The sequence below is a fragment of the Argentina silus genome, assembly GCF_951799395.1.
Source record: "Argentina silus genome assembly, chromosome: 12".
In the NCBI taxonomy this organism is placed as follows: domain Eukaryota; kingdom Metazoa; phylum Chordata; class Actinopteri; order Argentiniformes; family Argentinidae; genus Argentina; species Argentina silus.
The window spans coordinates 15663263-15690215 of NC_139666.1; the positions used below are offsets into that span (position 1 = coordinate 15663263).

The 26953-nt window shown below is 43.8% G+C and overlaps 2 protein-coding genes across 6 annotated transcripts in view; both read right to left on the reverse strand.

Annotated features, from left to right (window-relative positions):
- Window positions 1-1350: 1350 nt before the first annotated feature.
- akap11 (A kinase (PRKA) anchor protein 11) lies at window positions 1351-20736 on the reverse strand. 5 transcript variants are annotated; one of them, XM_083682294.1, is made up of 12 exons: window positions 20686-20736; window positions 16325-16430; window positions 15907-16017; window positions 15740-15793; window positions 15452-15583; window positions 14359-14614; window positions 9524-14018; window positions 9055-9201; window positions 7145-7228; window positions 6007-6053; window positions 5020-5201; window positions 1351-4880 (listed from the first exon to the last, which is right to left on the reverse strand). In XM_083682294.1, the coding sequence occupies exons 2-12, from the start codon at window positions 16385-16387 to the stop codon at window positions 4689-4691; spliced, it is 5763 nt and encodes a 1920-aa protein (XP_083538420.1). In that variant the 5' UTR covers window positions 16388-16430; window positions 20686-20736; the 3' UTR covers window positions 1351-4688. The 5 variants fall into 5 exon arrangements, with proteins under 5 accessions (XP_083538420.1, XP_083538418.1, XP_083538417.1 ...); XM_083682292.1 differs by having other exon boundaries at window positions 7145-7231; XM_083682291.1 differs by having other exon boundaries at window positions 14359-14617.
- A 4522-nt stretch (window positions 20737-25258) lies between these two features.
- The window catches only part of dgkh (diacylglycerol kinase, eta), a gene marked incomplete at its 5' end in the record, with an annotated part of 41378 nt that continues 39683 nt past the window's right edge, over window positions 25259-26953 (reverse strand). Inside the window, one exon of the mRNA XM_083681344.1 lies at window positions 25259-25855. Coding sequence (XP_083537470.1) covers window positions 25769-25855 — 87 coding nt within the window. The 3' untranslated portion in view covers window positions 25259-25768. The remainder of the gene's footprint in view (window positions 25856-26953) is intronic.

A 26953-nucleotide genomic window follows, 5' to 3' on the forward strand; every position in this document is an offset into this window, starting at 1 on the left:
CTCTCCCAACAACCCGGCCGTTTGTTGGTGTTGGGAGGGAAGTGATGTCATAGGGCTGTTGAATCACAGCCGACCCAGGGGGGGATTCCAGTCCAAGACCAAGCCTATCTGATGTCAGAAAGGCAAGCCACAACATTATGGGCCTGATAGGGAGTCTGGTGTGTCGTCAGCTGGCCCCAGCCTGTATGCTAGCATAATGATATATGCCATTTAGCTGACTGCTGTGTTTCTAATAGAGAGTGCATTCACACAGCACCTATCAAAGTAAAAATCACTTTTGTACAATACAATTGTGATGGGTGAGGAGGCCATGGGCATCAACTGCTAATGCTCTCTCTGTGTTTCGGAGAAACAGAGACCCTGTCTCTCTGTGGTCACAATAAAATCCCATGTTAGCCCACTTGTTGAATGAGTGTCCTAGCCAAATTCTTACCCTGGCTGCTCACACTACTGTGGCCATCTAATTACCCCAAGCTTTGAAATGACTAATTTAACCTCCTGCCCTCTTCAATATGTCCACTGTGGCCTGAACCTTCTTGTAGATGATGAGTGGTAGAATGTAAATAAAGTTACAAACAGATAATAAGGTGAGGGCTTAAAGTTACTGTAGGGTACCCATAGAGTCTTAAGAAACACGCTAAATATCTATCCTTGTATATACCCTGTAACCTGTGTGTCTGAACCCTCTCCTCTGCGATCAAAGATGTGCTTCTCTTTCACATTCCTCAGCTCCTGTATCACAGCTAAGCCTGCAATTACTCCCCCGACCCCCCTCCCTGTCAGACAGACACTACCATTCATTCCCAGCACACTGATGCAGTATGCTGACAGGCACTGAGCATTGTGCTGAACACTAACACCTAATTACAGTACATATGCATGTGAGGAAACCCATCTGATAATACACCAACAATGGCTTTCTTTGTGGCTGCATAAAGGCATAACCACATAATGTAACACTGTTGTTAAGACCAAAGAGGTTTGGCTGAGAGTAATCTCACTGTTTCCTTTGGAATTACCGTACAGGCGACATATTACTTTACAAGCTACAATCTCAGGATATGAGGCAGCCAAAGGACTGCCTATGAGGAACATCCTGCTTAAAACACCCGTCATCGGCAAGGATTCAAGTACGAGTTTCTAGGCGGTGGATCTGTCTCCAAAATCTATAGATATTCCATGGTCAATTTGATTAGAAATCTCTTCAGTTCAGTCTGTATGCTGCCCCCCCACCCTTGGTATAGACACTACAAAGAACATTCTGCTCTGATACTAACTGTACATTTCAAACATTTAGATACTGTACAGTATATACTGTAGGTGGGTAAAAATGAAGACAGAATACCAGGGCACATGAAAAAGCTTTATTCTTACACACAGCTTTAACAATGACAAATATAGTGCTTTGACAAGCATAGAATGTGTAAACTATTGAGCGATGCCACTAGAGGGACAAGTAGTGTACTCAGTTATAACTTACATAAATTATTAAATATCTTTATTTGGCAAGATTATACAAAGAAGCAGGGAAAATACAGGAGTCAGTAAACATACATTTGTGCCTTCCGCGGCAGGAGAGAGGAGGAAAATAACACCGCAACGACAGTAACAAAATAGACATTTCTTATACTATGGGAGTCATTTCTCTGCAGGTACACATTCAAGCTTTAAATAACACAATATTGCACTAGGTGATCTGTGAAGTATAGGAATGTATAGTAAACTAAATAAAGTGAGTAGGTACAGGAGGGCTGGACAGTTGTGGCTGTCTAGATCTGTTTACAGTCACAACTCAACAAATAAACATCCACTCTCACTCAGAGAGAATGTGTATACTCTGGTAAAGCCTGCTAAGTCTTCATACTTTGACATGCTCTGCATTCCTGTACTGTGAAATAAGATCAGTTTCATAGTTTGTTATTTCCTGCATTAATACCTCCATTCCTTTTAAACAATTGTGAATGTTGTTTATAATACAAGCTTGAATACCAGATGTGTCTCTTAACAGGTGTTCTGGCACATTTGGGTCATAAACAGATACTGTGTGTTTAACATCTTCAGATTGACATCATTTGGCAACCTACAGAATCACCATTAATACACTAGGCCATGCAGGTACTAAACACTTAAACACTGCCAACAGCTGAGTGATAAGGTCTGCTGATGGTACAGCAGCATTAAGTGTAGCATTTAACCATGTGAGGAGCACACATACAAGTTTTGTTGTTGTTGTTGAATACTAACTGATGACATTACAATGAGTTGCCAAATTCCATATTAGAACACTGAAGAACAATACGGTGAAGCTGTCTGGGGACAAACATAGCAAGTTTGTATTGGAAGCTCCGTAGGAGACTAGTTAATAAAGCTATTTTTATTTTTTTTACGTGAACTGGTACAAGTAATGTGGCTAACTTCACCAGTCACTAATATAGCTGAAAGGCCGATTTTTAAATCTTTAAATCTTAACCTGCGCAGTTTTCACACTGTCTCTGTTTCCGGGTTGATGGGGAAATTAAAATAATGAACAGTAGTCAATTTTATTACAGGATGATACAAGTTTGATGGGCAAATATCTCAGTGACGTTCCACTTTACGAGCGTATTATCATAGGTTAAAGAACAAAAATCTGCTCTGTTGTTATTCTAGTGATGTCAATGACAGAACATCCATGCACCAATGGTTTTAAAGTAGGAATTAATGGCAAGTGTTACAGTGTTTCAAAGCCACAGCATGGTCACTCTGAGGTACAGCCCTCTAATACTCAGACCATTTCACATTGTCTTAAAGTCCCTTAAAATACAAACAATCAACAAAATATCTCACAATAATGGCAGAATTCCTTCGAGCTTGAGCTACTGTGGTTCCTATGTGTTCTGTGTTTAAGAACACAGGCTGACCATAACTTTAACCCTAACAGGATATGGGATTTGTCAGACATAATTTCTTAGTAAATCTATGAGGAACATAGGCCTTGGAGTGGAAATGCCCAGCCTCACCTCTCAAAAGTGCATTCTTAGCAGGGCTAATGTTGTGCATGAGGGGTTAGTGCAGGGGTGAGTAATATGGTGAGTGTGTGTTTTGGGGGGTAGAGGGGAAGTTGTGGTGGCCAGATTTCTCAACCCCACTACAGTAGGTGACGTATAGAGTGTGTGTGTGAGTGTGTGTGATGCTGGACTGAGTTATGTGAATACTGTCAGTTGTGGTTCAGAGGTGAAGACATTAATTATGGGATGCTATATATGTGCGTCACTGGATCTTCCCGTAAGAGGATAAGGCCCCCACAGATAACCTTCACATCATACAGATACTCCGCACTGGGTTTTTTGGGGAAATTTCGGGCTCATCCTAGCAAAATCTGGCAACTCCTGGCCAATTGATAAACAAGGCCTCCTTCATTTCACTGAGCAGCTTTACATATTTGTTTTAGGCAACATTTATGCCAAATCTAAAAAAAACGAAACGTTTAGAATGTATTGACGCTACATTGCTGTGCTATGCTTTCACGATGTTTGATAAACATAACATCTGTTGCTAGGTAATAAAGGGATATTTTTTTGTGTGTTTTGCACTTAGAAAAATTTGGACACTAACAAATGCATTATATCCATCACAGACAGGCACTCCCCATCTAATTGCAAAAGGGCTGTAAACAATAAACTATTTAAAGGAACAATATATTTGATCTTCATAGTAATGATATAGTCCTATTCTTAGGTATGGCCTTTGTATCCATTGAAAGGACAGTGAGAAACTAATGTTGGAGGAGCTAATAAAGAACAGGCATAGTTGTGACATTGTGACACACAAACCTTTGAACACTAGTATCAATACTAATATGATGAATTGACTGAATTGATTCAGACCTGAGGGCCAATACCATAGTGGGCAAAAATATGAATAGGATGTATATGATGTGTATTGAAACAATACGATAATATGTGTCTGAATTTCTTCCAGTGGTGATGATAGGAGGTGGGGTGGGCTAGGGTGTCGGGTGTGTGTGTGTGTGTATGTGTATGTGTGTGTGGTCCCTAAACATGTGGAAACACCGCCACAGAGGTGAGCTAGGGGAGTGACATCACCGGCCCAACAGCTATGGGGATTCCCTAACAGACAACACACTCCCTTTCACTCAACTCTCTCCTTGTCTCTCGGTCTGTTAAGACAGGGGCTGGGTTTCTGTCTGTCTTTGTCTGTAACAGGGTTAGGGTTTCAATCCCTTCCGCTCGCTCGCTCACTCTCACTCTCTCTCTCTCTCCCTCTCCCTAGCACTGGGGCCTGAGGGCTTGAACACAAATCAGGTGGGCGTAAACGATACCTCATTAATCAACGCATGTGATATGCAGCCTAAAACAAACCAGAACGACAACAAAAAAGGTGAAGAGAGAAGAGAAAGAAGTACTCTCAGGTCACGGCATGCAACGCACACACACGCACGCACGCACAGCCGGTAGAATGGATAAGCAGTTATGGTGCCCTCTGGGTAGCGATAGTGTAAAGCCCTATATGACACTACAAACACGTTCCACTGTACAATGCGGCTAGGATTGGCAGGTACACTGCAGTGCTTATCACTGCATAGAGATGGGAATCTTCATGTAGTATAACATTGTTAGTGCTCACTAAGTGGCGGGTTTCACAGATACACTGTAAGCAGCATGGGAGGGAGGTGAGGTGAGGTACAGCTAGGCGTGCTCCAGGAGCCACTGGAACAGGGGCATGTGGTGGGGTCCTCTCCCCGCCTGTGGCGGCTCATCTCTGGGTTCAGGCTGAGACTGGGATTGGGACTGGGTCTCCTCACAGTAGCGCAGCAGGGCTTGGAGCAGCTCTCCCACCCTCCACTCTCTCTCCCTCAGCTTCTGAACTACTGCTGGCAGCTGGAATGAAACAAACACAATGCAGATGATTCAAACAGCAGGTCAGCAGGCAGCGACTGGGACCAGTTCAACCCTGAGCCCTTGACCTGGCCTTCTTCTGTGAATACAGATAAATACCATTAGCAGACCATGAACTTACTTGCTGTAGCTCCCTGTCGGCAGTAGGACCCAGCTGGACCAGGGGCAGGTCTGCCATGGAGGCCGCTGCCCATTGCAGCATGCTCCTGAGCTGGTGGTCAAGGTTGGGCTCCCTGACCTCAGAGTTCACCACAAGCAAGGCCCTGTGAGCCTGGGCCTGACCTCTGTCCCCACGCACAGTCCCTGGAGAGGGAGATACAGAGCATGCACTACAGATCAGCTTCATCATCATTATAATCATTGAGAGAGAGAGAGAGAGAGAGAGAGAGAGGGTGAGAGATAGACACACACACACACACACACACACACACACATCTCTACGTCTCTCCTTCTCTACGTCAGTACTCCCTAGTGATCTCCAGCCCAGCCCTATGTCCCCCCCTCCCCCCCCCTGCCCCCGCTCTACTCTGGTGGTGGGCTTGTTTCCCACGCTCCCACACTGGCTGGGTGAGATGTGGTGTGGAGCCTGAGCCCCCCACACATACACACACAATACACACACACACACACACACACACACACACACACACACACACACACACACACACACACACACACACACACACACACACACACACACACACACACACACACACACACACACACACACACACACACACACACACACACACACACATGAATGAATGAGCAGCAGTGTGACTGAGTGTGGGGGCGGTGAAATCCCCTTCCTAACACAGACACACACTGAGCCAAGTCTAACCATTCTTAATCTACAGCAGGGGTATCCAGCCATACTGCTTAGGATATAGATATGTTTCTAATGATAGGGTAATGCTTTTCTCTGTTGTATGGCTTTGTAACATACTGTATATGGAATGTCTTGAGACACCTCAAAGAGATTGAGACTTAATTTCAGGACCTACCTAATAAATAGCAGTACATACAATAATAAATACATCACTAAGAAAGTCAGAATTAAAAAGAAGCAACAGACAGACAATGTGAAAATATTTTGTTAGTCCATTACCACAGGATTCTTCCTTGGTCTCTGTCTCCTTCTCTTCAGTACAGTCACTGCAGAGTGAGAAATATCACAGGTTAGAGAGAGGACAAACACAGGCCGAGAGAGAGAGAGACTTGATGCATGCAAAAGGACACTGGGACTGCAACTCCCAGCGTGCTTATCTCTCACAGACCCTTGTCCCTGACCTTAGCTCTCCGGGTTCAAAGGCCACACAGGCTCTGGTCAAAAGCGGTGCTATAGGTGCGTTGAACAAAAGCAGCATACTTTATGGAGAATAGAATAAATTGCTAGTGTTTTTTCTTCGAAGCTTTCCATTCCTGCTGTGCATCTTCAATTCTTATTACCAGGAGATGAAACATGAAGCATTTAAACATTACCGACGGGTGAGCATATTTTCCATTCACAAAACGACTATACATATACTGTATTGTGCAAATACTTACAGTGTGATGTGCCAACTGGTAAACAGGTTGTAAATCTGAGCCTTGTTGACACAGCCCCTGGGCAACAGACTTTATTACACTGATTAAAGTGTCTCATGTTGCCAACTATGGATGCATATCACTTTACTCCAGGAGGGAAAACTATAATGGTCTCTAGGTTCACCTGCCCAGTAGGGTACCTGAGGAGAGCTAAAGTCGGAGCATGATCTCCCATCACTCAGCATGCAGACAGACCTCTTTATATGCCGCCGCCGCTCGACCCCACACACACACACACACACACACACACACACACACACACACACACACGTTCCTGCGGTGCCCAATGGAGTGGTTAAGCAGACAGTGACCAAGGCTTACTCTGTCCCTCTGGTTATCTGTACAGGGAATCTCTACAGACACATGCACATGCAATTAACGTTGACTAATCAAAGCTCTGATGTCATCATGCAGTGGAAAGGGGAACGTGCAAGCAAAGGAGAAATGAGACAAAGAAGGATTAGACAATGTCGTCACAGATTGCTAAGGAAATGCGTGCACTAGGAGCCAGACACAACTCCCTGGAACAGTTGTAAGTGTAACCTACATCCTGGGTCTCTCTCAAGACATTACATCTGTCTAATCCCTCTTTATCCCATTCTAGGCAAGCCCCCGCTGTTAGCTATGACAGCTTAGCTGTGTTAGCACTGGTGACCGACCTGTCTGATGGGGAGAAGGACAGGTGCTCCTCACACACCTCCCCCTCTAACCCCAGGCTGCTCCAGCTACTGCTGTTCCCATTGCTGCTGAAGAGAGAAGGAACCGCTCAACACTGGCCAATACTGGGCAGGGCCACGTACACTGCATAAGGCTCTTTTCTACAAACAATGTATTGTGTCTTACCTGGCAAAAACAACGGCAAGAAAATTAAGCTACCTTAAGAACTATGATCTGATGATCTGCAAGTCTTTCAATCACAGAATCAATGATCACTCCCTAACAATGGAATATGAGATCATTGCATTCTTGTAACCCATCTAGCTGGCAACTGTAACATAACAAGACTGTATCTCTGTCATTAGCCAATGTTTACCTGACTGGCTGGAACCTGCATGTGCATACCGTGCACATTGGTATTTGTGATAAATGATGTTCATACTGTATGAGAATGACTGCAAACTCCAATTAGCTTATTAATTGCCTGAGTCAAAATAGTTTCTCCTGAACTGTGGTTTGTTTGAGTGAGGCCTGCTGAAAGGTTATTAAACAGTCAATCACTGCGTTCAGGGCATGAATATTTTTTCAAAGGTGCCTTTCCTTTTTGGTCTGTTGAGTGTTGATCGGAAATCTCTTTTGAAGAGACTAATGAATTACACATGGTGGACTTTGTTCCTCTGGAAACAGCGCCTGAAGCAGAGAGACTGCTCATAGACACACCTTTAGCAAATATTTTGATACCTTCACAAGGCCCTGGTGTCCAAAATAACTAGCTGCTCACACATTCTTTCTTTCATTATCTTGGGAAAGAATTTGAAATGTTGACTGGGTTTGCTTCCATAGAGATAGCAGAATGTGCCAAAAACGTCAATAAGCCGTTTCCCACCCTTAGACCAGAGACTGGGTGAGCCCACGTCACACTGAAAGCAGAAATGCAGATCCTAACAAACACCCCTCTATATGAGGGGAAAAGCGAATTCTCTTACAGCTAGACTTCATTCTTATCCGTAAGATGCATTTACTCAAACAATCTCAGCAAAACTTGGCTAAAGGGGCACTACAAAATCTATAACAACATTGGCACAAGAACAATAATAATATGTAATAGATTATTTGCACAAATCAGAGGAAATTGTTTCTTGGCAGCAGAACATCACAGAGGTTCCCAAACCATACATTCAGCTCCTCCTAAACTAAGGAGACCTCACGTCCTCATGAAGTCATTGGAGAGTCCTAATGATGTCAGACTGACACTAAACATGGAAGAACGTGTCTTGTACTGGCCTCAACTCTCAGAGGATGAGAACAGCTTTTCACTAATCACCAAAGACAGATTTGACTTTTGATTGAAAAATAGACTCATTTCTCATTGGCAGTATAAGCAGTGGTGACGAACTTGGTTTCTGTATTCATTTAAGCCAGAATTCCACAGCCTCTGAAGCTTTGCTAACTTATCCATCAATAAATCTGTGTCAACAGAGCACATTTAATATGGGTTAGAATCACTCACTGGTGAAAAGTGTGCTGGAGAGAAATAGAGTGCTCGATGAAAATATAATGGGTGCTACAAGAAGTGAACCATTAGTAGTCGAGAAATGTTCAAATGTTAGGACTATTGTATTGGAGAAGATAAAAGATTCAGAGGACAATGCCTAGTCCAAAAAACCCACTTGCCCCTAACACCCTTTAACACTTCCGTAATCCATAATCTGAAAGGATCTGATTACTATCAACAACTTGGTGGAAACTCCACCTACCATTAGATAACTAGGTTAAGCTATGAAAATATTGCTAATTTCCAATCTGATCCTTTCAGATCTACAAGGGAGGTAGTAGAGACTAGGACTTGATTTCTGACTGGGCAGTGTCACTGTGCTCAGAGATGCTCAGAGAGCAGGTGTGGTTTCCGTACCTGTCACTCAGGTGCAGGAAGCTGCTGCTCTCGTCTGGGTGCTCGTCCTCAAAGCTGAGGTTGGACCAGCTGCCCAGACTGTCGTCTCCCACACTCAGGCTCAGCTGCTGGGACACTGTTGACTCAGTGGCCTCCCTACCTGGGGAGCTACAGGTGGAAGAGAGAGAAAGACTAGTTAGTTAGTGAGGGGATTTTAATGTTTTCAAAATTTGAAAATACAGATGGCAAATACACTGCAGTACAATTAATTGCTTGCAGGAAAGCTTGTAGAACTTGTTGTACAGCTGTAAGACACCACAATTCAGGGAAAAACAATCTAGCAAAGTGAATAGAAAATATCACAACACTTACAAGCCTAATGCCTGAATGACCTCTTGCTAACCACCAGAAACACCAAAGTTAACCATAAAGAACACCATGTGAATAGTCATGGAAATCAACAAGGGTATGAATCACCATGTGTTTGTACCTGAGGTTGGTGGTTTGGCAGGCATTGGACAGCGCTGACGTCATGATCTCGGCGGTCAGGCTCTCGGCATAGCTTGCACCATCATGACCAATCCCACTGTCCGCATTCAGGCTAGTGTTGCTCAGCTCCCGCTTGGCCGTCTCCATGGCGGTCGACACCATCTCCTCTGCGAACACTGCCCTGCGATCCAGATCGATGTGGATCTTGGGGATCTCCAGACCACAGAGCCTGTCTGTGCCAGCCTCGCTCTCCTGCCTCCTCCTCCTCTGCCCTCCCTGGTGGTGGTGCCTGCTAGGTTTACTGCAGAATGGGCACTCCCTGACCTGGCAATAACGACAGGCCCTCTCTCCTAACACTCCCCCCTCTGAGAGCCTCTCAGCATGGGAGTGTCTTTCTTGACCCTGGGCCCTCTGGTTCTCCCCAGCCTGGTGACCAGCTGAGGCCATGGTTATCTCCAGAGTGTCGTCCACTATCTTCCTGGCGTAATGTTCTATGACCTGCATGACCCCGCTGCTGTAGCCTCCATCATACAGACTGCCTGTGCTGTGGTATTGCCTGCTGTTCCCCTCTTTTGCCAGCATGGGGCAGGAGAATGAGCTCCGGATAAGGCCCTCTGCCATGTCGTCCAGTTTGGACTTCTTGTAAAGACAGGAGTCAGTGAGGGACTTGGGAAGGCGCACAGAGGACAGACGAAGCTTGTTAGTGACATCACAGGTGATGTTGTATGCTAAAGACTCAGCAAAGTTCACCAGATCCATGTACTCCATCTGGCTCCCTTCCTCATTGTCCAGACACACACATTGCCCAGCCTCTTCTAAGGGGGATCCCACTCTCCCTGCTTCAACCCGACGTAAGGGTGCCTCAAAACTAGGCCCCCTACCCCCATCCTGATACATCCTCCTGGTGGAGTGGAGCCTCGAGCTGGAAGGTTTCAGCTTCATCTTGCGTGCAGCATGGGCCAGGCCCAGTTTTATAGAGCGGTACGCCAGGCGGCTGGCATACTGATCAAGAACCAACTCCCTGCTGCCCCCCTCTTTCTTCAGCACCCTGATGAGATACCCAGCATATTCATCTGTCACACTCTCACAGCTGGGGTACTCTGAGGACAGACCAGAGCTGGAGCTGGGGCTGGGGGTGGAGGTTGGGGGGTGGATGACTGAGGACAGCAGGTCTCTGGACCACTGATCAGCTAGCTGACCCACCCTGCAGTCTCTGCTGTGCTCTCTGGAGTAGTGGTGGGGACATTCAGGTGCTGACCCGTTTTGGCCTTGTTTGGCTGCTCTGTAGCGACACTGCCCAGAGCCCACCATCCTCTTCACATCGCTGATTACCTCACCTGCCACCTCTCCAGCGTACACCCATAATGTGTTCAGCGTCTGCTCTGAGAACTGGGCCACACTGTCTCTTCTGTCCTCCCGCTCTCCCTCCATCCTCCTCCCTCCATCCTCCACCATTCCCAGAGTGTCCATCTCTGTTGCCATGGACACGATGTGGCATGCCAAACGCTCAGCGTAATGGAGGGCTCCCTTCTTAGACATTTTGTGTGTCGACGAACGGTTGAGTTCTGGACCGTGACTTTCAGTCTCTACACCAGACTGAACCTCACTTACTCCACCCTCCACTTCCTCTTCTTCCTCCTCTTCCTCATTTCCATCTGCCTCCTCTGACAGAGACCTCATCAGTTTGAGCATAAAGTCAGCCTTGTCTGTGTCAGTGGTGGTGTCCTTGGGTCCTGTCCCAGGCTCAGGCTGGTAGTGGGGGGTAGGAGGAGGTGTGGCAGGGGAGAATTCCTTAGCAAGTTTCCCTTTGAGTTTCTTGGAGAACTGCTTGATCTCTTTCTCCTTAGAGACCTCGCTTGGCTGCTGGGGGGTGGATGGGGGAGTTCCAGGGCTCCCACTAGACTTTTGGCCGAAACTAGTGATCATCTCCTCACCGGTGGCCATTTTCCTTCCGCCCCGACTGCCCATTTCCAAAACTGGCACGTCAAGTGTATCCTTCATCATGACAGGACGTGTCTCTGAGATGGCTTTGCTAACTGGATGTGTGCTCCTGGAGCCTGACTCACAGGTGACTCTACTTGGGGTCTTTGATACTGTCGGACAGGGAGGATGAAGAGAGGAGAGGCCTCCTATCTGATCGACAGCATCACTACCACTCATCACACATACAGAGTCTTTACTTACATACCGATCTTCAGGTTGAAAGCTCTCCCTAACCATTTCATGTTTTGAGGGATACTCTGTGAGATCTTCACTGACTGAGCCCTGAGAAGCTGTGTGTCCAGATGCTGGCCCCCGACCTCCAATGGTCTTACTAAGGAAGTCAGCACAGTCCTCTACTCTCTTCTTAACTTTTCTGGCCGTTATCAGCTCACAAGCCTCACTAACTATCATATCAACCATGTTAACAGAAAAATTGTGAAATGGCGTCTTTCCTTGCGAAGAGTCTCCTCCAGAGACACAAGCCTGTCCCTCATTGTGAGCTCCAAGTAGGTGAGACACAGCTGGCTGTAGGTCAGTCTGTGTGGCTGTAGTTGTGTCAGAGGAGGCTGCGGTCACCACCCTGTCCTCTGAACTGCTGCTGCTCCTCTTAGGGCTGGATGTGGAGGTGTGGGATACACTGGAATTACACTGGCAGGTCTCCTCTGAGCCCTGGAGGTGGGAAATGGCCTGCCCTGCCTGGGGCACGGGCACACAGCTAGCCATCCCAGACACACTGAACAGCGCTTTCTTCACAGTGCAGCCATCCTCCCCTGAGGGGCCTGGGGTTGCTTCGGCTGAGTTGGCTTGGAAAGTCTGGTGGTCAGCTCCGGTACTGCATGTGTGTGTGGTGGTGGTGGTGGTGGTGGTGTCATCCTCTGCGCTGACATAACAGATGTTGTCTAAAGACACACTGATGGCTGCCTGGGTGGTGAAGGCTACATCTGCCTGGGAGAGCTCGATAAATGCCTCCTGAAGTACTGACTCAGACAGGTCTGAAGCATAGGATGACACAACCTCTTCCTCTTCCTCCTGGCCAAAGGACCAGTCACTGGGGGTGAGAGGGGTGGAGGGGTGGGAGAACTGGCACACCTCCATCATCCCCTCAAAAATAAGCTCCTCCGCCAGGTCTGCTGCAAACTGTGTCACGGTGCTGTTGAAGATCTGCTTCTTCACAGAGAGGAACTCCTTTAGTGCACCTGAAACTGCCTCCCCGACCAGAAACCCTGCCAGCCCATTTATGGCCCGTTCCTTCAGTACATAGGCGCGACGCATGCCAATCTCATGGAAGGCCATCTGAAACACAGAGGAGGTTAGCCGTGCGGCCAGGTGGCAGAGTGTGGTGGTACAGGAGGACACTCCCTTTTGCAGGTCCCGCAATGCGCTGCCCAGGCTCATCTCTACTAGATCTGTGGCAAACCTCTGGATGCCATCCTTCAGAGACTGAGACTTCTGCTGCAGCTTGGCGACTGTCACAGTCTCCTGGATCTCTGACAGCTTCATCAGATGTCCAGATGGGTTCTGGAACTCCTTATGGCAAACACAGCTCAGGTTCTTGTTGTCGTTGAAGTCTACAGGAGACTGGTACCCACAGACAGAGCCCAGGATCTCCTTGGAGAGGCTGTTGGCGAAGTCTGAGTAGGTCTTATACAGGGAGCACAGGTCCTGGGGTTTACGCAACTCTGAGTCATCTCCTTCTTCTCCGTCTGTTTTCCAGAAGTACTCCAGTGCCCCTCCAGAGTCTCCCAGGGGGCTGAAGGCTGAGGAGCTAACAGGGCTGAACAGAGGACCGCCACTCTCCTCACAGGATGTCCGGACCGGCCTAGGGGAGTCCGGAACCTCCGAGTGGGGAGGGTAAGGAGAGCCTGGTTTAAGCGGAGTAGGTTTCTTCACATTGGCAGGGAGGGTAGGGTGGTCGAACCGGTGGGGATTCATGGCTGTCGTGGAACAGCCCCGAGACACGTACTTGGATCCCGACCCTCCAGTGCTAGCCTCACTTAACTTCTTCTTCTGGGTCTTAACGGTAGCAGCATTGGTGGGGTCCAGTGGCAAGGTGAGTGTGCAGCTCTCTGAGCTCAGCTCTTCCAGGTCATCAAACTGGTCGAAGCTGTCAAAGAACTCACTGACCTCTGAATCAGAGTCCTCCACTCTCTCTCTGGGCCCCCCTGGGATCTGGGGAATATCCAATGTGGCCCGCAGGCTCTTCTGGTAGCCCACCTCGTCCAGGAAGATGATTGGGCTAGGGCTGGAACCGTCCGACTCTTCTGATTCGCTAATGGGGGCAGAGGGAGAGGGGATAGGGGCTCTAGGACTGCACAGTGTCCACTGTGACTCCGCCCCTGATGACCGCTGCACGGTTACAGACACCTCTGGGGACAACCTGCGTTTGACTGAAGACTTCCTGAAGGAGGAGCTTATGATGATGCGAGAGCCTGATAGATCCTTGTCTCTGCTGTGGGCGGGGACTGTCTGGGATGCCACGTCACGCTGGTTACCGTGGTGATAGGGGCCAGCAGCTGGGAAAGCAAGAGAGAGAAGATTAAGGGGACGAGAGGAGAGGAAAGAAATGGTCTGAGTTCAACCAAAGGTCACTTCTTGGGATGATTGCAATTACAGTACATGACACATAGGGGATGGAAAGAGTTACGAGAACGGAACGTAAATTTGTCACTGCCATCTAGGAGTGGAATCAATATGATGCAGATACAGATTTGATAATATGATAAAATATGATACAGATTTCTGCTGTCTCTTAATAGCAAAGACATATAAGTAAACACCACTCTACAGGGACTTCTGAAAATAAAATGAACTTGTATATATACTCTACAGTACATGTGCTTATTATAAACCTACGGGTGTTGTCTGCCGTCTCCTCCTCTTCAAGGTGCTCAAGAGCGGTGACAAAGTCATCCTCGATGGATGAAACTGACTGGTTGGTGTCATCGTCCTCTGGGTGACTGTGCTCAGCTGCGCCTCTGTGGAGAGCCTGAAGCTCCAGGGCATAGCGGACTCCTGCAGCATACCGCCCCAGCAGACCCACCAGTGCACTCACACTGACCTGGGGGCTGGGGCTGTGTCTCAGAACACACATCGCTTTCAACCAGCAATGCTGCTGTGGAAGAAGACAGAGAAAGACACACACACACACACACACACACACACACACACACACACACACACACACACACACACACACACACACACACACACACACACACACACACACACACACACACACACACACACACACACACACACACACACACGTCAAGCTTGGCTGGATGGTGGTTAATTCTTACTGCCAAAGGACAATCAATTTATTCAGAGAAAAATGTTTTTTGGCAAACAGTGTCTGCAGACTGTTAGTGTCTTTCATGTCCCAGTGTGTCCCAGACCAAGACAAGCTAATCATCTGAGAGTCTTTGGGTTTGTAAACTCACAGGAATTCACATAGGATTTTTCCTTCACTGATAGGGTATACTGGAAGTGCCTTGTTATGTCTGATGTCTGATGTTGTATATGCAGAATACAACATCACTTAGCGGCACTTCTGTCTTCGCCACAGAGGGTAGACTCAGCTTAGATGTCCTGTCTATCAAATAAACTCCACACAGCTGGAAGGCCAGACTGAGCCCTACCAAAGACACATGGAACCAACCAGGAAAATGTGGCAATCCCCAGCAGAGAAAACAAATATCCACACAATCCCAGATGTCTCTTCACCTGTGTTTGTGATAACAGACAGAATCTCACACAGAATCTTTGCACGCAGTCTGGGAAAGGTCCTTGGACCACTATTTTGCTGCCAATTAGTCTGCTTCAAAAGGAAAATGAACATTTCAGAGTAGAGTACAGTAGAGACTCAGTTCACTACCAACTCTCATCTCTTCTCGTCTCTTTCTTTTACCAGTTTGAAACACCTACCAACTCCTCTCCTCTCATTTACCTGAGCAACACTGTCCTTTCTGTCCATCAGTCTGCGTGAGTCCTTCAGTAGCAGTACCTCATCGTTCCGGAGGCTGTGGACATGTAGAGATCTCAGGAGCTCAGACAGGTCACCCGGCAAAGAGGACAGGGCCTGGAGGTGTTTATCAGAATCAAGTTACTACAAAGAAATACCAACTCAATTCAGTCTTTTAATGTTTCCAACTTTGAAAGATACAATGTTAAATTAAAGTGTCTTCTAATGTGTCACTCACTGAACTGAAGTCAGAGCTAAGGGAGATACCCTCACCTGTAGAGTGAAATCCTCCCCTTCAGAATGAACAGGCAGACACACAAAATGGATCTGAGGGAAAAAATAAAATGACAGTTGTTTGTGAAGTATGCTAGTGTGAGTTTGTGTGTGCTTGTTTGTGTGTGCATGTAGTGGATGTTTGAGTGTTAGCTACGATTACACACCTCTGTCAGCCGTGGTGCGTCTCTGGACACAAGTTCCAGGCCTACGCTACAGAGCTCCTTTCTGTTCCTCAGTAGGCTCTTCACACGCTGTGACCCGCTGTCACGCACAGTCTGCACGCAGAACACAAGGTTTCAAATGGTTAGACAATGCACTGGTCAAGTCATTATTGGGTAACCCCATAGTCTTGATCTCAAACCATCAGAACCTATTTCAATTCATTTGAATCTCATCACTGCTCTAGGCAGGATGTGTGTGCTCAAGTCGGTTTCAGTACTGCCATAGAGTAGGGGATGTGGTGAGACAGGTTTGTCTGGCCAGAGCTATTACATATCCTCTCACAGGGGGAGGAGGGGACAGAACAAAACAAAAATACCATGTCAAGAGAGAAATGATGGGGCTTAAACATGGTGGACAGACCTCTTTCCTGATGGAGGCTCGGGTCCTAAGTGGGACACCTCGGATACGGGCACAGGCATCCATGGCAACACAGGGCTGGGCGTGGCGCAGCGAGCTGGCCACTCACCTGTATATAGAGAAAATAGAAAGGAGGAGACTAAAGTGGTTAATCACTAGGGGGTGCTCCAATTTGCTTCACTAAAGAGCTTTGCGCACCACTAAGTTTTAGTCGACATGGCCACTAAATTAGTAATTTTGTTTCATTTCAGTTAGCATACAGCTGGAGGATAGGTCTCTGGCAATGAGTGGGTGGGGATAATTGATTAAAGATGTCCATTGTCCTCACAATCAATATTTCACTGCTAATGTTGGAATGGATAATCATACAATGTTTTACAAATGAACTTACCATAGCTTACTTACATTTGGAAACAACTATCATAATCTAAGCACTCAACAAGCCTACATTGGTACACCAAACCCAACCTGCTGCGAGTCTCCAATCGTGCAACATTTTAACACTAATTGTCCCAAACAAAAGTCCACGGGCACGTGTGACACTTAACAATAAAATGACTCTGCCGTTGTGAAATCCATGTCCACCTCCCCTGGTTTTTCCTAAATGTCTGTTTTTAACATAATAGCGTTACAATTTCAAAATCACACAGAAACAAATCTGGAAACATTTTCATGATTTTCATGACCACTTGGAGTCATCTCCAAGGCACATCCTGAGGCGCGAATAACATCTCCTCCTCATCCTGGTGAATCGAAACTGACCTTACAGTCATGAATGGCTTACCCATTTCAACCATAATGGTGATATCAGCAATATAGACAGACAGTCAATAACAGTTATTTGCATTATCAAAGTGATTACATGAAATAGAAGACCGGCAGCGCGTACCCAGCCTGCAAAGAGCAGACACTTATGCTTCATCACATCGGTATTTCTAAATGTAGGATTATTACATTTGTTTTACTGAAGCCATAGTTTTGGCTTCAGTAAAACAATCTGTTATAATCTGTCTATTATAACTTTTTTTTCTCCACCTGTGTGTATGTGTTGTAGATTAGGGCACAATATCCACATGCAGGGGAGACGGACAAATTTGCCTCAATTACAGACATTTGGACAACATCAATATTTGTTTTTAATGTGGTTTGCATGGTGGAGCCTAAGAGCCGACGGACTGTCTGTGGACTTACTGACGCATTTGCGTAAAGGCGCACAGCCACTGAAAATGAAAGTGATTTTATGTCTCCTGCTTTGTGTTCTGTTTTACTTGTTATCAAGCATTGGCGCTTCACATTTGACCTAGGGCTGCAACTAACTAATTATTTTGTTAATCGATTAATCTGTAGGTTATTTTATCGATGAATCAATTAGTCTAAATGATTAATTTACAACAAAAAACATGCTTTTGAATGCAATGATATTGATATAAACCGTTTACAAATGCATTAAAGTGTGGGTAGTTGTAATGCCATCATTCAGTGGTCACATTCTTTATTTTATATTGAAATTGTACCTGTTGATAATATGACCTCATGATCACTTCATCATGACACAATAATTTGATTAACACCTGTAAATGCTGTGGAGTGTGGATGCCTACAATACAGGTAAGGGTGAGTACATGCAGTTATCCATGTCTTCCTTCTTTTTTTTTTTTATCAATTTGTTTTATTGTACTTCATTGTCTTATAACAATAGAACACCCATCAGTCAGCAGTTTTTACGTTTTTTGATATCACAAAGCATTTACCATGACATGCATTTTATCTATGCTCAGCTAAATGCTGACAGAATCAAACTGATCATCAGTTGGAGGCGCTGCACCTTCGGATAGCGCACGCAGATTATAGATTACTTGAGGATGTGTGTAGGATGAATTTTGATAAACTTTGCACGGCACACATGGCTAATTTTTACTGCTTACTATACAGAGTGTGATACCGCAGACCTAGCTCCGTTACCATAGCTAGATTACAGAAATGCTTGGGGGGGGGGGTATTATGTAATTAAATGCATGCATGTAACTGTAAGACTACACTAAAGTGGCAAGTAATTATGTGTTAATTATTTGTGTTGAGTCACCTTAAGACTAATGGGTAAGGACTAATTATTCGATCTCATCTCTTCGGCCATGAGATGTGCAAGCTGTACAAGTACAAGCTGTGCTCAACCACACCACAGCAGAGACTTGGCCTAGTCCTGCACATATAGGTTTATGTCTAGATAGGTTAGATCTTATCTCAAGCCATCTTTGCAGGTCTGCAAAGTGCAAGATAGAGACTGTCCCATATGAGAGTTCCGAAGCATCTATGTGCTAATCTGCATTCCAAGCACAAGCCTATGACCAAGATTTTATCAGGGCATTGCTAAAAGAGATATTATACTGATGAGAAGAGGGCTCTTTATTCACAGTCAACAGAAAGTATCATAAGGAGGTCACAAGGTTATGTGTGTGTGTGTGTGTGTGTGTGTGTGTGTGTGTGTGTGTGTGTGAGTATATATATATATATGCCATTTAGCTGATGCTTTTATCCAAAGCAACTTACATTGCAGCGAGTGCATACATTTTCAGTATGTATGGTCCCAGTGGAAATGTGAGGTACTGTATGTGACTGTGAGGTTTCAGATATATGGACTATTTTCAGATGTATGGACTATAACACGAACTAAGGTAAAGACTGGTGAACTGATGCAGTCAAACAAGTCAAATGAATTCAATGACTTAGGCTACATCAAAGACATTAGGCCGTATTCATTTGGTTTTAGGCCTAGTCTACTGAATGTCTGATAGCTTACTTAAAATCTCAAGACCTGCATCAATGATCAAACAGCAGTAGAAAGGATAGGGGTGTGGGCAGGAAACACACTTAGTAAGCATGACAGAGCAGTAAAAGACAGCAAAATATTTACAGTAAATGAGAAAGAAAGTTTCCCAAGAAATTCAAGCTCGTCTTTGAGGTGCAGTCCAAAGCAGCTGTTGTAGTCTAGACGTGGCCCCTCTCATATGCCTATCCTCCCTGAGAACCAGGGGGAAAATACATCCCTCTTCCTTTGGTGGCTGAGGACCTCCTGGGTTCACTGGCGCTTTGGTGGGCTTTTCAAAAACAACAACGCAGGCCCTTGCTGTCCAACCTCAACTATGCACTGGGCCCAACTCTGTGACAACAGAATTTAAGCTAGCACTAGGATCTCTGACAGCAACAAAGAAGCACACTGGAGACTCTCTGAATATGGCAAAATAGGAATAGCCTACTACCGGTTTTGGGGGGTCTTCGTAAGCAGCTTAGGAGATGCAGTGCAACAATCTGCCATGGGAGAAATTGTGTAAGCGCTTGGAAGCTTAAATAGGTCAGTCTTTGAGGCATTCCAGCATGACTGTGGGTGGGTGGGTAAACACTGAACTAGAGAGGACTCAGTATTGGCCTAAAGGAGAGAAACTGCAGTCGACACCATTCATGTATTCTTCCTGAAGACCAAGCTAGACAACATCAAAGGCAACAGCAACAATACAAGGTCTGACAAATATGCAGGTGTTAGAATAGGCCTAGAACATCCCCAGCTATGTTGTTACTGTAGACTATAACACATTACAATGCATGTAGGTAGGTTGTCAGTCACATGCAACTGTCTTCAATACTGAATTTAATAATTGAATCGGCCTAAGGTAAATCATATTTGAGATCAAGCTGGAAAGACCAGTATCATTGCTAGCAAATCTGTATGCACTGCAGTGTCTGTAGATTGTGATTGTACAGGATGAACCCGTTATCGTTGCAGGCTTGCCTACTTCGTTTAGCTATAATCTACACCTCTGTCGCAGAAGATTCAATCCCTGTGATTTAATTTCCAAACACTGTGACGCGCTTCACTGACTCATTCATCACTGTATCAAGCATAGATACGCCACACCAGAGAGCTACCATTGCTGGGTCCATTTTGGATCAGTCTCATATTTTCACACAGGAAATCATATGATTGATTGTAGAGCTAATCATGACATTTGTGTCAATGTGACATGGATATGGGGGTAGCTAATAGGCCCATACATACAGAAGCTAGTTATCACATTTGGTTCTATATATCTTCGTTTTGCAAATGAAACCAACCAAGGTAGCTAGCTAGTTGGCAGGCAAACAGGCTGTCAACCAATGTAGCTCTTCTACTGTGAGGCCCTCCTCGGCCTAGATATTATATATGCTCGCTAGCTAACGTTAGCTAAAACAGCTGGCTAGCGTTAGCTTCAATAGCTAGCTAATGTCTCATCGATGCCATATGCAATTGCATACAACCATTCATAAGCATTTCCTCACGAACTAGGTATTTAAACACCAAACTCCTTTCGTTGTTAAGTTGTTATTCTCACCGTTTAGTGTTGGATTCGTACAAGCCTGATGGTCCACCACTGACAGTTCATTTCATGAAAACAACACTGATTCAGGCAGTAGCAATCAAACGACAACGATTGAGGTTCAGGGCTCTATGAGGATGAGCACAGAATAACAGATCAAATTAAAATCTTCGGTTCTTTCTTTGGTAGGCTACTGTGGTGAGGATCCCCGAATAAATGATAGGCTAATACAGGTATTTAATAATTTATTGGGATTAGTATCAACGCTTTCCTAGACACGCTTTACATTTGATGGCGGGCAGGGTTCTCCCCAGGATTTTCTGATAAAGTGGTGTTGCTGATGCGCGGAGGGAGTGGTCCGGAGAGGTTTATGACCCTCTGTGGAAGCTGGAGCATTTTTCATTTTTTTTTAACACCTGTAAAATCAGTGTCCTGCAATCTACAGCCTAGAATAGGGACAATAAACTTAGAATATGGCTTAGGATAAGCCATATTCACAGTTAACCAATAATAAGTTATTATGAGGTATTTATTAAAAAGGTTACTTAGAGGTCCTCAACCTTTTAGTCTTTGAAGACACCTTCTGCTCATAAAGAATTATAGAAATTTAGGGTCACCTAATCCTTTGATCCTGCCTGTAGTAGACTAGACTAGGCTGAGGACGCCAGGCCTTGGATGCCAAACTGGCAATGTTGCAATGCATACAGTAGTTACACAATCATTCAATCATTACACAATTTACAGCTACTTGTTTATGTGCCATATTCAACTTCCTTGTACTGTCTATGGATTATTATCTTCAATGCCTGCAAAAAGTGTCCTTCAAGGACAACACTAACACTGTCTAATATTAACACTAATACTTGCGACTTAAGGCTACATCTTGACTGTCCCTCTTCCCACTACCCCTCTGTACAGTTCCTCTACTGTTAATAAAAAAAAGAAAATCATTCTTCCTTCCTCTAGCATTGTGACTGCCAATGACACCTGGTCCTAGCATAGATTTTCTTTTCTTATGATAACTGATGTATAGATGATTCACTTACTTTAGACAAATGTACTTGTTGTAAGTCGCTTTGGATAAAAGCGTCTGCTAAATGTCAAAAATGTAAAAACATTTAAATAGTTAACCCTAACCCTAAATAAAAAATTTTGAATAAAAACCATGACACATCATGAATGCATTCAGTTTTATTGAAGAAGGAAGATATGAACCGGTAGCCTTTTTTTAAGGCACCTAAAAATGTACAACAAAGTTGGACCATTTATTTAATCAGAATACAAAAATACACATCTCAGTGACTTCCATATTGTAATAAATATCTAACCATGCATTCTAACCATAAAAAGGCACAGAAAACAGTCACTTAGTAGTCATAAAAATTACCAACTACTTTACCAAAATCATCCAGATATTAATACAGGTGACAACTGTAACATTATAGTCCAAAGATGAAAACACAATACACATCATATTGTTTAACCTTAGGCAATAAATATGGAAAATTGTATATACCTATATATATATATTCTTAAAAATCAAAACTGTGCCATTGTAAACATAATGTAAACAAATGAAACTCACTTCTCCCCCACCATGTTAGAAACCATGTCAAAGACTACAGGTTACCCCATCCTAAGAGATCTTTGCGTGGGTTCAGTTGGTTTTTGAAAACCAGGCAGTTTGCAGCATTATTTACACCATTGGAAAACTCAGAGTATGAGGAAGTTGCCCCTGGATGCTGATCTAAGGTCAGTGTTGTGATTATTGATCCTAGATCTGTGCCTACGAGCAACTTTTACTCAGAGTGGAAAACTCCAGCTCCCTGGAGCCAAATGCACTCAAACAGAACCAGGCAGAGACCCTTAAAAGCACACATAGACAGCACACACAGCCTGGGAAGTGTCCACCAGTGGTTGAATTCAATTCACCTGTTGATATATAATTGAGACCAACCCTGATGTCCACTGCAGGGAGGAAGCAGATGGCAGCAGGTGTTCCACTGCTCAGATTAAAGCACACACTGTCAGGATGGTCTCACAGACTCAAAGACCCAGGACTCAATTGCACTTTAATCCAGACAATTGATCATTTGGTTTTATGAATTGAATTACGATACAATCGTGGAATTAGATTAGTTCTAATTTGCCAAAGATGCTACAGGTATCTCTTTTTCAAATCTGGCACAAAAAAAGTGAGAACTGAGCCTACTCCTCATTTAATCTATGTCTATGAAACAAGCCTATAATTGATTATAGCCACTTAATGACCACAAGACACAATGATCACAGGACCTTTTGTCTGACAGTGGTGCACATGACAGACACAGATGTCCTCAAATGATGTGGTTGGCTAATCCCAATGAAAAAAAATCTGAAGCTTATGTTTAATTAATATCTTTGGTTATGAACCTAGCTAGCTTGATGGTATGAACTGTAAATATGGTTCTTTAATAACAATCTTATTTTACATAATACATGTCTGAATTTATTGACTACTTTTAACTACATGCCCAAGGCATAGCTCAACATTTAAGAAAATTTTCAGTCTTAATAGTAGAGGTTAAATTAGTGAGTCTTTGAAGGCTTCATGATGTGGGTTTCATGTTTCAAGACAAAACAAACAAGACTTGATTGTCAGCGTAAACAAAGGAACATGCCATTTGATGATGTGGGTTTGAGAATTTAGAGATGTAACATGGCACCCCCTAGAGGGAGATTGGTAATGCTTTACTTTACAGTCCTATTTTCATGTGATAAGAGGTACTACTGTTGTACTATAGGAATATAACTCTATCTGTATACAACCTCATACCAAACAGTACATAGTGGTGATACATTTAAATGCATCTTAAGAAATCAAAATCCCGTTATCATCATTTGCAATGCCTCTAATCGCTAAGTAGATATTAGGTAAATAGTGGACTGTAAAATAAAGCACACCCATCATGATGTGTACAATTTCACTCAGCTAAGGAAAAAAAACAAAAAAAACAAACATATAAATACAACTTTTGATTGATAACAGGTGGGCCAATCAATGAGAATCATACAATTGCTGATAGCGATAGATATCTAACTGATGTATACAATTAACACAAAAGCGGCCATATATATATAGAACAATCAGGTCTGCCCATTCTAATCCCACATAACAGCCAGTCTCTTGGGTCCTGCTTTTAAAGTCACCCTGGAAGCACAGAGGAATAGAAAGTAGTGAGCTGTTGGAAGAATTTTGAGTTAGTAAGAAAAGTTGTTTCATTTTTAAGTCTGTCTACTCTAAGGGTTCAATCTAATCCTCAAACCTTGAGGAGGAGTGTGTGTACAAAACAGTCTTTCAGTTTTCCCCCCACTGAGAAACACCACGTCAAAGAGACCAGCGACTGTATCAAAACAAATACAATATTGCACCTTCATTAGAATACAACAGCATTTACCATGTACAGAAGATTACCTAACAGAATCAATAATTCACAATTGGTGTTATGGTGCAATATAGACAAGATCAAATGTGTAAGCTGTTGACACTGCATATCATATCAGCCATCTACAAAGGCATAACTACAACAGCTACTGATAGTGTATGCATACACTGGTATAGATTATATATACAGTGCATATATATATATATATATATATATATATATATATATATATATATATATATATATACAAAATAAGCATCACATATACAAATATACCCTGTAATGCCACCAACCTTGCAGAAGTTAACTAGAAAAGAAGTGTCCTATTAACATTACATTTCACACTGTGCACCTTAAAAAAGCTGCACTGAAGCAAAACTCTTATGCTGTTGCAGATCAACTGCGCTATCTTAAATTCAAACCAATATTTAACTCCTATTCCCACTAAGATAGTGTTATTCTGTGACATATTGAGTGTTTAAATGCTAGACGTTGTGGTGAACTACTGTAGTAACTTTACTTTAATGGAATGAGAATGTACTTGCTCTTGTAACAGCAAGAGGGAAAAGTGCGTAATAAAAACTCAACCCCAAAAGTAAAACTTGAATTCCCTCACTTACTTACATTTTACCCTCATCTCATTATAATTTCCCAGACATACTAACATCCTGGAGTAGTTGTTATTTTTGCTACTGTAATAGAAGGGTTTTCTGCACTTACACTCTTCAGATGTTTAAGTTCGGAAGTGTCCTGGACATTCACTTTGGTACTGATTTTCACATCAATAGAAACCTCCTACTCATACCTCATCTAATAACTCATTAAATTCTTATGATTTCCTAACAATAAAACACATTTCATAATAAATGACTCTGTAAATATGGCACATGACAGAGGTCTTTGACACAGAATTATCATGCAACAAATAAATAAAAATAGAAAAAAAAACTTGATTCAGACCAAAATGATGCTTTCAGTAGTAACAAATGGCATAATAATACTAAAGTCATATAAAACTTGTTCAAGTGTTATTTTTGTACACAAAAATCAAGACACTAATCATGCAATTAAAACGATATCCAACGTCGCGAGAGCATAGCATGCAACAGCGTTCCACTGTTTTCGGAGACCTCTTCACACTCTGATTTTCGTTAAAATGCGGCTCTTCTTCCTCTGTCTCCACCCTCGTGTAAACAGTGCTGTTCAAATCCCAATATTGCTGACACATTGCATCTGTAGCCGTCTACTGCTACTGTACAGGCAACGAGCCAGTAAGCATTCACAAAGCCACACGGTACTGGACTGTAGTCTAACCTCACAGGGATCACTCATGGAAGTTCTGGTTTTGCTACTTAGACTTTGCCATCTCTAAGAGGCCAGAAGACATAATCAACTCTTAACGACAATTAGTTGCATACCTGATTGTGCCATGAAGGGGAAATATGTTAGAAATGGCTTTTTGTGAAGATCCATGACTTCCTTTGCACTTTCAACAACTGTCCAAGACATACACACTAAATCATTCCATTCCCAGTTTCTCTGAGGCTTTCCCAATGGACAGATCAAATCCATCCATCCCAGCTTCCCAGCTTTCCCTACGATGCCTTCAGAGCTACTAAACTCTTCCTATGAGGTGGGGGAGGGATCTTCTCCTCTCTGCATCTACTTCCGGGTTAGAGGTCAAACATGGTGGTCTTGGCCAGGTCCTTAGTTCCCTGGAGAATTCTCTTCATATGACCCACTTTCGATATCCCCAGATCCTGGGAAAGACAAGCAGAAAGACACCTTCAGTACACCCCTAACCCACATCCTGAGGAGAGACCAGCAAACAGTACTTTAAGTATTTCTGACCACACCAGTGTAATATGTTGTGGCTGAATAGGTAACATAGTAATAGCTATATAGAGTGATATGCCTGGAACAAACACATAGACTCTATATATAATGTAACCGTAAGGATCATAGCCATCACATAGCTTTCAACTTCTACTGCCCAATTCCGTATTGACCCCTAGCCTCTTCTTTTCTGAACTTCATGCAGATCTGAGAAGATTGGATAGGTATGAGCAATATGTTGAGCAGCTCCAGGTGCCCCTCTGACAGGCTAGATGGAACTTCCTCCACACTGCTTATGACAGTCCAATCCTTTCAGTTCTACACAAGCAGCAAAGCTATAGAGGTTACATGGTGGAATTGGGCATCAAACCTTGTCAAAGACACATACTGTACAGTATTAACTCAGTGTGTATGAACTAAAGACTAAACTTATAAATATGTTGGTGTACTGTACCTGTTCTCCTTTGACTTGCACGGCAGAATTTAGGCTAACTGCCAACATCTTGGCTAACTGCCACTGGTTGTATCTAAGGCTTTTGACTTAACATTGTTTCCCAATCTACATTTTTTTGTTCTTGCTCTTAATCCTGCTGTGACGACTCAGTCAGGCTTGGAGGACAAATGAAGTGGTGACACTATTTGAGGGTTTATTTATAAACTGCTTATAGACCATTATAAAACTGTTGATAAATTGTTACACGTAATTTACCATATATAGATTATAAACAAATACATGCATTTACTGATTGTATTCTACTGTAGTATTTACATAGTGTTCTTAGACTATGTAGTGAAGTTTATAAGCAGTTTAAAAGCAGAGCTTCAAATAAAGTATTACCAATGAGGTATTTGCCATATAAATGGTGGGACAGAGACTGGAATGAGGGGACACAAACAGAGAAACACTGGCACAGTCCAAGGTCTGCCTGTCACTCTGAGGTGTGTGTGTGTGTGTGTGTGTGTGTGTGTGTGTGTGTGTGTGTGTGTGTGTGTGTGTGTGTGTGTGTGTGTGTGTTACTTCA